The sequence below is a fragment of the Dipodomys ordii genome, unplaced genomic scaffold (assembly GCF_000151885.1).
Source record: "Dipodomys ordii isolate 6190 unplaced genomic scaffold, Dord_2.0 Scaffold128, whole genome shotgun sequence".
Lineage (NCBI taxonomy): Eukaryota > Metazoa > Chordata > Mammalia > Rodentia > Heteromyidae > Dipodomys > Dipodomys ordii.
This window is the reverse complement of record NW_012267344.1, coordinates 614,969-627,374: the sequence shown is the minus strand read 5'-3', so window position 1 is coordinate 627,374 and position 12,406 is coordinate 614,969. Positions and strand designations below refer to the sequence as shown.

Here is a 12,406-nt window from a genome sequence, read left to right as displayed (position 1 = left end):
GTGTGTGTGTGTGTGTGTGTAAGTGTATGGGTCATGGGGCTTGAACTCAGGACCTGGGTACTGTCCCTGAGTTCTTTTGCTCAAGGCTAGCACTCCACCACATTGAACCACAGCACCATTTCCAGTTTTCAGGTGGTTCATTGGAGCTGAGAGTCTCGTGGCCTTTCCTTCCTGGGTTGACTTCAAACCCTGATTCTCAGATCTCAGCCTCCTGAGCAGCTAGGATCACAGGTGTGAGGCACTAGTGCCCGGTATGTATGCTTTCTTAATGCTGCAGGGTGACAAACTTGGCTCAAAAAGAAAAAAAAAATCTTATTGGCAGAGACAGGAGGAATGAAGGAAGGGGTGATACTGTTCAAAAAGCTGACCTATGAAACGGTAACCCCTCTGTAAAACACTTTCATAATAACAATACAGTGATATTTTAAGAAAATCTCTTTCACCCGTGGCTCACACCTGTCATCCTAGCTACTCGGGAGGCTGAGATCTGAGGATTATGGTCTGAAGCTACCCCAGGGCAGAAAAGTTCCCAGGAGACTCTGATCTCCAGATAACCACTCAAAATCCAGAATGAAGGCTGGGAAGGTGGCTCAGTGGTAGAACGCTTGCCTAGCATGCATGAAGCCCTGGGTTCCATTCCTCAGCACCACATACACAGAAAAGGCTGGAAGTGGGGCTGTGGCTCAAGTGGTAGAGGGGTAGCCTTGAGCACAAGCAGCTCAGATGCTGCAGACCCTGGGGTACCAGGAGCTGGCAAGAGGTGAACAAAGCCTCCATAGTCATTGACTCCAACCCTCAAGGCTACAAATACCTGTCCCTTTTTGATTTGAGGAAGTGTTCCTTTTAGCTTCTGGGGGAGGGGGGAGGCTTATGTCCTCTAACTGAAGCGAGGATGGTAGACAAAGACTGATTGAAAGAGAATGACGAAGGACGCATGGGGTCTGCACTTTTCGGTCCTGTGGGCCTTAGAACAATATTATGCAAGCATTTGACAAATATAGCAAGCGTATATAGCTAAGGCTTTTGCTGGAATAAACTGAGTTGTACCATCAGCTTTCTCTCCGTCTCCTCCTTCATCCACCTGCCCTTTGGAGCCCTGCTTGTGCTATGGCTGGACCACAGCACTCAGGAGCAGTGCCCAGGCTCTGAGTTCAAGCCCCATGACTGAAAACAATTATATTGTTCTTATAGAGGTCATGTACAGAGGGTTCACAATGATGCTAATCATTTAATGAATACATTTCCTTTGGTACAGTGTCTGTTCCTTCATTCCCACCCAATCCCTCCCTCCTGTCTCCACCCATGAGTTGTAGAGTTTACTTTCACTAGTGTCCAGTGGCTCTACTCCTGTACTTTTTCACCCTTTTTCCCTCGAGTGCTTTGCCCTCCACCCTACCCCCAAAGATAGACGCATGAATACACCATAAGGAAAAAAGGACAGAATCATCAAAATATAAAAATATGGCTGGGACGGTGGCTTAGTGGTAGAGTGCTTGCCTGGCATGCATGAAGCCCTGGGTTCCATTCCTCAGTACCAGATAAGCAGAAAGAGATGAAGTGGTGCTCTGGCTCAAGTGGTAGAGCGCTAGCCTTAAGCACAGAGAGGCTCAGGGACAGCACCCAGGCCCAGAGTTCAAGCCCCAGGATTGGCCAAAAAAAAAAAGTCTTAACAGGGACTGTTTTCCCATCTGGCTTGGAACTGCGATCCTCAGATCGCAGCCTCCTGAGTAGCTAGTATTACAGATGTTAGCCTCTGGCTCCCAGCTCCCTTTAATTTTTTAAGTTCTGAGAAGGGGACTTGAACACTTTTGCTCATTGGCTAGTGCTCTACCAAGTGAGCCACACCTCTAACCCTATTTTCTAGTTCTTACAACTTTTTTTTTTTTTTTGGTCAGTCATGGGGTTTGAACTCTGGGCCTGGTCGCTGTCCTTGAGCTCTTCAGCTCAGTGAGCGTTCTACCACTTGAGCCACAGCGCCACTTCTGATTTTCTGCTGGTTAATTGGAGATAAGAGTCTTGTGGACTTTCCTGCCCTGGCTGGCTTTGAACCGCAATCCTCAGATTTCAGCTTCCTGAGTAGCTAGGATGACAGGCGTGAGCCACTGGCACCCAGCTTTCCCTTGGTTTATTTTTACTACCCTGCACCTAGTATCAAGCATACTTTATATGTGAAATATCTATCTCTGTAAGCTTTTTGGGGCTTTATTCAGCACTGTGACCTTAGTACTTGGGACGCAATGGGTGCTCAATAAATGTACGTTAAATTCTTTTTTTTTTTTTCCCTGTCAGTCATGGGGTTTGATCTCTGGGCCTGGGCACTGTCCCTGAGCTCTTCAGCTCAAGGCTAGCACTCTACCACTTGAGCCACAGCACCCCCAGTTTTCTGGTGGGTCCTTGGAGAGAAGAGTCTCACAGGCTTTCCTGCCCGGGCTGGCTTTGAACCATGATCCTCAGATCTCGGCCTCCTGAGTAGCTGGGATGACAGATATGAGTGCCTTTTGTCTTTTTTCTTCATACCCATTTAGATTGTACTCTGGGCTATTTCCATAGTTTACCTTAGTAGGTCCCAGTGTATCCCTGGTCTGCTCTGTATTGGCAGATATGTTTGTGCAGATGTTGGACACATGTGATTTCTTCTTATGTGGCGATGATCCCTTGCAGACAGCATGGAACTGCCTGTATGTGAGGGCTGACTTTTTCTTACTTGTCCCCACCCAAACAGGATGTTAATTATTTAAGTCTCATGTCCAGCACCTTGGCTATCCCAGCAAATGGTCTCCTGTCCCCAAAGACTCAGAAGTCCCACAGCAAAGCTTGCAGACTTGCTCTGCTCCCAGCTGCATGGACCTTGAACTTGAACAATGCCTCCAGGCAGGTGGAACTTTGTTCATCCAGTGCGGGCCCAGGCACCAAGGGGACGGGGGCGCCTCTCGAAGATAAAGAAGGAGGAAGAAGAAGATGAAGGCTATACTTTGGGGGAGACCGCCAGGCCACAGACACTCAACCATGCTGGCCAGGAGCTGTTCCGCCAGCTGTTCCGCCAGCTGCGCTACCACGAATCTTCTGGGCCCCTGGAAACGCTGAGCCGCCTCCGAGAGCTCTGCCGCTGGTGGATGCGGCCTGATGTTCTGTCCAAGGCACAGATGCTGGAGCTGCTGGTATTGGAGCAGTTCCTGAGCATCCTGCCCGGAGAACTCCGGGCCTGGGTGCAGCTCCACAGCCCCGTGAGCGGCCAGGAAGCGGTAGCTCTGCTGGAGGAGTTACCGCGAGACTTTGATGGGACATCCCAGATGGTACGTGGTGCCATGTGAGTCCTGTGCCTGTGTATTCAGGGTTGGCACAGTCCTCTGAGTGGTCAGCCTGAAGGGGCATCTCCTCCCCTCCCACTTCTCATTCTTTTTTTTTTTTTTTGGTGCTGGTACTGGGACTCACAGTTGGTTCTCACAGTTTTATTTTCGCTTTTTGTTGATCATGGGGCTTGAACTCAGGGCCTGGACTCGCTGTCCCTCAGCTCTTCAACTCAAGGCAAGTGCTCTACCACTTGAGCCATAACGCCACTTTCAGTTTTCTGGTGGTTTATTGGAGATAGGAGTCTCACAGACTTTCCTGCATGGGCTGGCTTTGTTTTTCTTTTCTTTTTTTTTTGTCGGCTGTGGGGCTTGAACTCTGGGCCTAGGCACTGTCCCTCAGCTCTTCAGCTCAAGGCGAGCGCTCTACCACTTGAGCTACAGCGCCACTTCCGGTTTTCTGGTGGTTTATTGGAGATAGGAGTCTCACGGTCTCTCCTGCCCGGGCTGGCTTTGAACCGCGATCCTCAGATCTCAGTCTCCTGAGTAGCTAGGATTGCATGGCCTGGCTTTGAACTGTGATCCTCAGATCTCAGCCCCCTGAGTAGCTAGGATTACAGGCTTGAGCCATCTTTTTTTTTTTTTTTGGTGCCAGCTGTGGGATTTGAACTCTGGGCCTACGTGCTGTCCCTGAGCTTTTTCTGCTCACAGGCACTTTACCACTTTGAGCCACAGCTTCACTTCCTGTCTTCTGGTGGTTCATTAGAGATACCTGTCCCACAGACTTTCCTGCCCAGGTTAGCTTTGAACCGTGGTCCTCAGATCTTGGCCTCCTTAGTAGGTAGGATGACAGGCATGAGAACCAGTGCCCGGCTTGGCCCTACTTTTAAGCTTTCCTTCTTTGAGGTCACTTTGCATATCAGAGCATACGGAAATGCTGGAAAGTACTCTTTACTTGGCTGTGTCTCTGCTGTGAGCTGTTATCGCTTAACTGTCAGGGACTAATTCCTTCTCTTTCATGTCTCATTTCCTGGCCAGGGCTAGGGGAGGGAGCTACTGCGCAGCTGTTTCTCTGACGTCTGAGGACTAAAGACATGCTACTATTCATTTGCCAAGTACTTCTTTAGATTGAGCAGGAATCTGTTCCATCTGAACTCCTCCAGCCTTCATCAAAACCAGGAAAGCTGATAGTGGGACAGACCTCTGTGGGCTTTCTGCTCTTTTCCCTCTTCCTGGAGGTTAAAGAAAAGGGCAGGAGGGACTTGCAAGCCAGGCATTGGAGGCTCAAGCCTGTCAGCCACTCAGGAGGCTGAGATCTGAGTATCACGGTTCAAAGCCAGCCCAGGCAGGGAAGCCTGTGAATCAGCACCAAAAAAAAAAAACACCCCAAAAGGGTGGTAGTGGGGCTTGCAGGTGAATTCCTTGTCTTCAGAGATTGGCCAGGTGGCTTCTGGGTTTCTGATTCCCCCAGGGATCCTCTCACACCTTTTTTTTTTTTTTTTTTTGTGCCAGGATCCTAGCCCTGTCAGCCAAGCTGTGCATTGGTTGGGCACCGGAGCCCTGCAATCTCCACAGATACAGCCCGAAGCTTCATCTCTCGGCAATAGCTCCGCTCCTTGGGATCACTTGGAGCCTCCCAGTGAAATAGGAGTACATGACTTCCTGTCTAGGCAATCTGGTATTGACCGTGTGGCTCTCCGAGCCCAGCCTTGTTACATTTCCTGTGCTGTCATCTTGTTATCCTCTATGCCTTAGCTCTGTGTGTCTCTACCTCCTTTTGTGGTTGATGGTGGTGATGGTCATGAGGCTTGAACTCAGGGCCTGGTCTCTCTCCCTGAGCTCTTCTGCTCAAGGCTAGTGCCCTACCACTTGAGCCACAGCGCCACTTCTGGTTCTTTGGAGTCTCATGGTCTTTGCTGCCTGGCCTGGGTCTGAACTGTGATCCTCAGATCTCAACCTCCTGAGTAGCTGAGATTACCCCACCTCCTTCTGACCCAGGCCTGTCTAGCTCTTCCTGCTATTGTACCTCCAGCCTCCCTCCTTTAGCGCCCCAGCGCACACTTTGAGGGTCTGTCCAATGGGTGTTTCTCAGCAGTCTCTGCTGTCCGGGGATCTAGAAACGGGGAAAAGTGGGGGTTTTCAGTGGTGGTGTCAGTGCACAGGGTCATCTCTCTCATGGTGCTTTCTTCTCCTTCAGATACTCCTAGTGTCCAGGTGTCTGACCCTTCCCAGAAAGAGGAAAGCCCAGGAGACCAGGTAACCCTACCAGGTCCCTGACAGCCCAGCCCTCCCCCCTCATGTAAGCCAATGTCCCTGCTACCCAAGAGAGCAGTGCCGCTCCTTTGTCTGGGGTTTAAACCTATGACCCTGAGACTACATTACAAGCCTCGAGTCCGCAGGGATTGACGTCTTCCCCCATTGTCAGACCCACCTCAGTGTTCACTCAGTGTCAGCGCAGCCACACTTGCCTTTCTGAAGGCTGGGCGCTGCGGGCCAGCCTTCAGGCCCAGTGTATTTGCAGGAGGCGTTGACCTTCAAGGACGTGGAGGTGATTTTCTCCCAGGATGAATGGGGATGCCTGAACTCTGCTCAGAGAAACCTCTACCAGGATGTGATGCTGGAGAATTATGGGACCCTGGCCTCTCTGGGTAGGTCTTCAACATTCCCTAGGTTCCTATCTATACTTTTACTTCTGCTTACTTGCTGTTTTGTTTTTGTTTTGGTGCTAGTCCTGGGGTTTGACCCTTGGGGCCTGGGCGCTGTCCCTGAGCTTTTATGCTCCAGGCTAGTGCTCTACTACTTGAGCCACAGCTCTACTTCTAGCTTTTTGGTGCCTCATTGGAGATAAGAGTCTCACAGGTTTTTCTGCCCAGGCTGGCTTCAGACCATGATCCTCAGATCTCAGCCTCCTGAGTAGCTAGGATGACAGATGTGAGCCACATGTGTGCCCAGCGTCTTAGTAGTTTTTATGGGATGTGTACCAAAGGATCTGATCCTGATTTTAGATCCCGACTCTGCAACTACTGTTAGGTCATTTACTCTCACTCACTGTCTTCACATTTGCAGATGGTTTCGGGCCAATTGAACTACTGAGAGTTTTGCTTCCCTCATGTGGAAAGAGTCCTTGTTTTTGTTTTGTTTTTTGTCAGTCGTGGGGCTCTTCAGCTCAAGGCGAGCACTCTATCCCTTGAGCCACAGCACCACTTCCAGTTTTCTGGTGGTTTATTGGAGATAAGAGTCTCATGGGCTTTCCTGCCCTGGCTGGCTTTGAACCACGATCCTCAGATCTCAGCCTCCTGAGTAGCTAGGATGACAGGTGTGAGCCACCAGCTCCCGGCTTCCCTGAGCTCTTTTGCTCAAGGCTCTACTACTTTGAGTCACACCGCTACTTTCCAGTTTTCTGGGGATTCATTGGAGAAAAGTCTCAGGGACTTTCCTGTCTGGGCTGGCTTTGAACCACATTCCTCCAGATCTCAGCCTCCTGAATTGCTAGGATGACAGGCATGAGCCACGGGTGCCCAGCTCACCTGGGCTTTTCTTAGCTTCTCTTCTTGTCTGCTCAGGGCTAATCCAAATGCCTACCAAATCTCTTGTCCTTGGCCTTCCTGCCTTTCCCCCCTCAATCAGGACTTACGCTGCGTGTTCCATGTGACCCTTCTTCTGTGCCATTTCATTCTCTTTTGTGCAGTGGGCTCATTTTCCAAACCTGCTCTGATCTCCTGGTTAGAGACAAGAGAGCCATGGGGTCTGAACATCTACACAGTTCAGCCTGAGGGAGAGACTGATACTGCCTGCCCTGAAGGTGAGTTCCGGAAAACACACGAGATCCTGCCCCTTCTCTATTTTTGTTGTGGTGGTGGTTCTTTGTGGGGTGTGAACTCCTGGCCTAGGAGCTATCCCTGACTTTTTTTGCTCAAGGCCTAGTGCTCTACCACATTGAGCCACAGTTCTATGTTGGGTTTTCTGGTGGCTCATTGGAGATAGGAGTCTCACAGACTTTCCTGCCCCTGATGACTTTGAACCACGATCCTCAGATCTCAGCCTCTTGAGTAGCTGACAGGCACCCGTCTATCCAGCCCATTTACAAAGGTATTGAGGGTTGGACATGAACCTCACCACCCAGGTTTATGACCTCTTAGGGCCCCTTGGCGTTTTCTCCCATTCCAGAGATCGGAAGTGAATACATTTCTCTCGTTTTAATTTTCATTAGGAGGTGAGCTCCAGCCTCAAACCAGCCAAATCCAGAGCTTTCTAGGACACATGAAATCAGATGTACCATCTGAACATCCTCTAACAGATATCCAGGAGGAAACAGGACTCAGAGACTCTGTTGAACAGGAGAACAACGATGTACACCTGCCCTGTGGAAACCCTATCCAAGTGAGAGTGAAGACGGAAGAGACTACCTTTAGTCCTGGAATTGGAGATGAGTCCCAAGGATCGGAACAAAGTAATACCTTTAACCTAAAGCCCAGTACTTGTTCGAAAACTTCCAGAAAAAAACGAGCTCTCAAACATGGCCGTGGCCGGCCATTCAGAAAAAACTCACACCCTTACGATTACAAGAAATACGGGAAGGGGCTCAGACATGCGCAGAGAGCGCTGAGCTTGCACCCAAGAATTCCCATCGACACGAAGGAGAATGAAAAGGACACCTGTGGGAAAAGCTTCAGCCTGCCCTCCCCTCCTCCCCAGGAGCCCACTCCTGATAACCCCGGGATGCTGAACACATCCACTGACTGTGGGACCCCATTTCATCCCAGCCCCCACCTCCTATTTCACCCAAGACTGCCGACTCCAGAGAAAATCTTTAAGTGTCGGGTGTGTGAGAAAGCCTTCAAGTGGAACTCCAACTGTCTGCGCCACGAGAAGATCCACACGGGTGTGAAACCTTACAAGTGCAGTATCTGTGAGAAAGCTTTCCAGCGGTTGTCCGCCTACCGCCTGCACCAGCACACCCATGCGAAACAGATGTGCACGCCGCCACCGCCGCCGCCGCTGTACGAAGACGCAGGGCTGGGTTATCACGTGAGGGAACAGAATGGGGAGAAGTACTTAGACTGCAGCCACTGTGGGAAATCCTTCCACTGCAAATCCTACGTTCTCGAACACCAGCGGATCCACACCAAGGAGAAGCCGTACAGATGTGGCAGCTGCCGGAAAAGCTTCCGCTGGAGGTCCAACTTCAATCGTCACGTGAGACAACACCGGGAACAAGAAGAAGGCCGTCAGCACAAGTACGCCAGCCAGGACCCCCCCACGGAGGAGAAAACGTTCCATCGCCCACCCCCCAAGAACACTTTTAACCCAAAGAAAAAACTCCTGGAGCACCAAATAGTTCACAGCCGTGACAAGCTTTACCAGTGTAACGAATGTGGCCAAGGCTTTGCCTTTCGATCTGCATTTATTGTTCATAAGAAGAATCACGCCATTCAAAGGAAAACAGAAGGTCAGAGGTTATCATTGGGTCAGGAGACCGCGTGTGCTGCCCCACACAGCCGTGGGAACGCAGAGGAAAAACCCTACAAATGTAGCCAGTGTGACAAAGTCTTTCGTCATCATTCATTCCTTCTCATCCACCAGCGAGTTCACACCCGGGAGAAACCGTATCAGTGTAAGGAGTGTGGAAAGGCATTCCGATGGACTTCCAATCTCTACCGACACCAGAGGCAGCATTCAGTCAGCCTCCACTACAAATACCGCCGCGCCCCTAAGGAGGCCCCAAGCCCACAGCCCGACAGCCCCAGTGATGGGAAACACTTTTGGTGTCAAGAATGCGGGAAAACCTTTACCCGCAAGCGAAGCCTGGTAGATCACATGGGCATCCACAGTGGGGAGAAGCGATATAAGTGCAATTTGTGCGGCAAGTCTTACGATCGGAATTACCGCCTCGTGAACCACCAGAGAATCCACGCAACCGACAGGCCGTTCATGAGTCAGTGGTGTGGGAAAGAGTTCAGAGACTTGCACACCTTCTCTCTCCACCCGAAAGCACACACCAGGGTGGCACAGACCAAACGCACTCGACCTACTGTGACAGACCTGGATGCTCAAGTCCAGGAATTCAAAGCAGGTGGAACCAAATCTCTTGAAAGCTCTGAGGGCCCTTCCACTCAGGACTCTGTAGTCCCCGAACTCCCAAACAGACCCACTGAGAAAAAGGGTCACAAATGTAACCTCTGTGGCAAGGCCTTCTGCAAGAACTCGCTACTCCTGAGCCACAAGAGATTTCACACGCGAGAGAGGCCCTTCAAGTGCGCAGTGTGTGGAAAGACTTTTAGGTGGTCCTCAAATTTGGCTCGACATATGAAAAACCATATTTAAGATTTAGCCATGGGCTGGAAAGGTGGCTCAGTGGTAGAGTGCTTGCCTAGCAAAGCATGAAGCCCTGGGTTCGATTCCTCAGTACCACATAATCAGAGAAAGCTGGAAGTGGCACTGTGGCTCAAGTGGTAGAGCGCTAGCCTTGAGCAAAAGAAACTCAGGGACAGTGCCCAGGCCCTGAGTTCAAGCTCCAGGACTGGCAAAAAAAAAACAAAAAAAAGCCTGAAGGAGCCAGGTACCAGGTAGCTCCTGCCTTGTTCATCTTGAGCTACTTCAGGAGGCTGAGATCGGAGGATCAGGACTGGAAGCCAGCCTGGATAGGAAAAGTTCATGAGACTCTTATGTCCAATAAACTGAAACCAGCTGGAAAGTGGAGCTGTGGCTCATGGGGCAGAGCACCAGCCTTGAGCCAAAGCAGCTCAGAGAACAGCACCCAGGCCCTGAGTTCATACCCCAAGACTGTCACAAAACTAACACAAACAAAAGAAAACCTTGTCTTCCCAGATGCTTCTGGGGCTTAGCTTTATACCTGGGGCTTTTTGAATGTCTGCTACAGGTGGAGGAAAGCACTCCCATCTCCTGGGAAACAGGGCTCTCTACATCATCGCCACCTCCAGCCTCTGTCCCGCTGCTCTATGAAATATGAAATCGTGAGCATCCCCCATGGGCCTGGAGCTGGTACGTGCGCCTAGATACTTGGCATTGATGGTCACAGACAGAAACTTGTGGTCTTAACCTTCATGATACACAAACAGGATCTTGTCAGAATAAATCAGAGCAGAGTTAAAGAGGTCGAATGCTGCCCTGGGAGGTGGGTTGTCTTTTTTTTTTTTTTCTTGTTAATTTCCTTTTCTAAAGAGGCTGGACAGGCTGGGCACCCGTGGCTCACCCTTGTCATTCTAGCTACTCAGGAGGCTGAGATCTGAGGATCAAAGTTCAAAGCCAGCCCAAGAAGGAAAATCTGTGAGACTCCTATCTCCAAGGAACCACCAGAAAACTGCAAGTGGTGCTGTGGCTTACAGGGTGCACTAGCCTTGAGCAAAAGAACTCAGGGACAGTGCCCAGGCCTCACGTTCAAGCCCCACTAGTGACCTTAAAAAAAGAGAAGAGTCTGGACAGGAAGGGCTTTAATAAAAGTAAGAGCTGAAAGAGTTCCAGACTAAAATGGGAGGGATCTTGTTTAGCACGAAGGAAGGAATATTACAGAGGCCCCTGGATTGAATGGAAAGGAGCAGCTAGAAGGTCATGTGATTTTCTTGTTTCTTTTTCTTTTTGTCGGTTGTGGGGCTTGAACTCTGGGCCTGGGCGCTGTCCCTCAGCTCTTCAGCTCAAGGCTGGCGCTCTACCACTTGAGCCACAGCGCCACTTCCGGCTTTTTTCTTTTTGCTTATGTGGTGCTGAGGAATCGAACCCAGGGCCTCATGCATGCAAGGCAAGCCAACCCTACCACTGAGCCACCTTCCCTTCCCAGCCCGGTCATGTGCTTTTTGTATATCTCATGTCAGTTGGGGCTCTGCTAACGTTCACTCTGCTCTTGTGTCACCAAATGAGTGTCTCTAACCTTCCTATCCTACTTTGTTTTTGGTGTGGGTCCTAGGGCTTGAACTCAGGGCCTGGGTAACTGTCCCTGAGTGATCCTTTGTTTTGTTTTGTTTTGTTTTTGTACAAGGCTAGTGTTCTACCTGGAGCAATAGCTCCACTTGCAGTTTTTCAGTGGTTCATTGGAGATAAAAGTTTCATGAGTTTTCCTTCCCCGGTCTCTCTTTGAACCTCACATCTCAGTCTCCTGAGTAGCAAAGACTCCCAAGCGTGAGCCACTGGTTCCCAATAGGTGTTTTTACTACTGTTTTGATAGAATACAAATAACACTTAATAAAAGAATCATTCCAGATAGATTTCTTTTTGGTTGTTGCTGTTTTGTTTTATTTTTGTTTTGTTTTTGCCTGTCTTGGGGCTTGAACTCAGGCCCTGGGTCCTGTCCTTGAGCTTCTGTTGCTCAAGGCTAGCACTCTACCACTTTGAGCCACAGCACCATTTTTGGCGTTTTCTGTTTATGTAGTAAGGAATCGAATCCAGGGCTTCATGCCTGCTAGGCAAGCACTATACCACTAACCACATTCTCAGCCCGCAGACAGATTTCTTAAATATACAAAGCATGGAGTCGAAAATAATCCTCTACTGAAATAGCCCTTAATATTTTAGGATGCAGCCGAGCACCAGTGGCTCACGCCTGTAATCCTTGCTACTCAGAAGGCTCATATCTGAGGATGACAGTTCAAAGCCAGCCTGGGCAGGAAAGTCCATGAGACCCTTATCTCCAGTAAATGGCCCAGAAAAAGCCGGAAGTGGTGCTGTGGCTCAAAGTGGTAGAGCGCTAGACTTGAGCACAAAGTGGCTCAGAGACAGTGCTCAGGCCCTGAGTTCAAGCCCTGGGACCATCTCTCCCCCCCCAAAAAAAAAATATATAATATATATATAATATTTTGGGATTATACTGCTGTCTGTTCCCCTTAATTGATTCAAAAATTAGTTTACTATAAGCAATGTTATAAACACAGTTTTAGTAAAAGCCCACTTGGTATTAGGTACAGAACATAAAATGAGTGTTGAATTTGACTTCATCACTCCTCCCTTAATACCCCCTGGCCTGATCTACTTTCATGCTGTCTTCTTTTGCCCAGTACAGAGCAGAGCCTGGCCTGACCCTTGTCCCCAAATCCATTCTAGCCCCTTCTCTCAGGCTGGTATCTTGCTCGGCCAGTCACCTCTGAGTTTCCAATTATCTGTTACGATAG

The 12,406-nt window shown here is 49.8% G+C and overlaps 1 protein-coding gene across 1 annotated transcript in view; it reads left to right on the top strand.

Moving 5' to 3' along the window:
- Window positions 1-9,690, top strand: part of Znf445 (zinc finger protein 445) — a 12,182-nt gene extending 2,492 nt beyond the window's left edge. Inside the window, exons 2-7 of the mRNA XM_013030203.1 lie at window positions 2,723-3,293; window positions 4,800-4,965; window positions 5,485-5,543; window positions 5,809-5,935; window positions 6,976-7,089; window positions 7,498-9,690. Of these exons, the coding sequence (XP_012885657.1) occupies window positions 2,862-3,293; window positions 4,800-4,965; window positions 5,485-5,543; window positions 5,809-5,935; window positions 6,976-7,089; window positions 7,498-9,611 (3,012 nt within the window). The 5' untranslated portion in view covers window positions 2,723-2,861 and the 3' untranslated portion in view covers window positions 9,612-9,690. The remainder of the gene's footprint in view (window positions 1-2,722; window positions 3,294-4,799; window positions 4,966-5,484; window positions 5,544-5,808; window positions 5,936-6,975; window positions 7,090-7,497) is intronic.
- The last annotated feature ends 2,716 nt before the right edge of the window (window positions 9,691-12,406 follow it).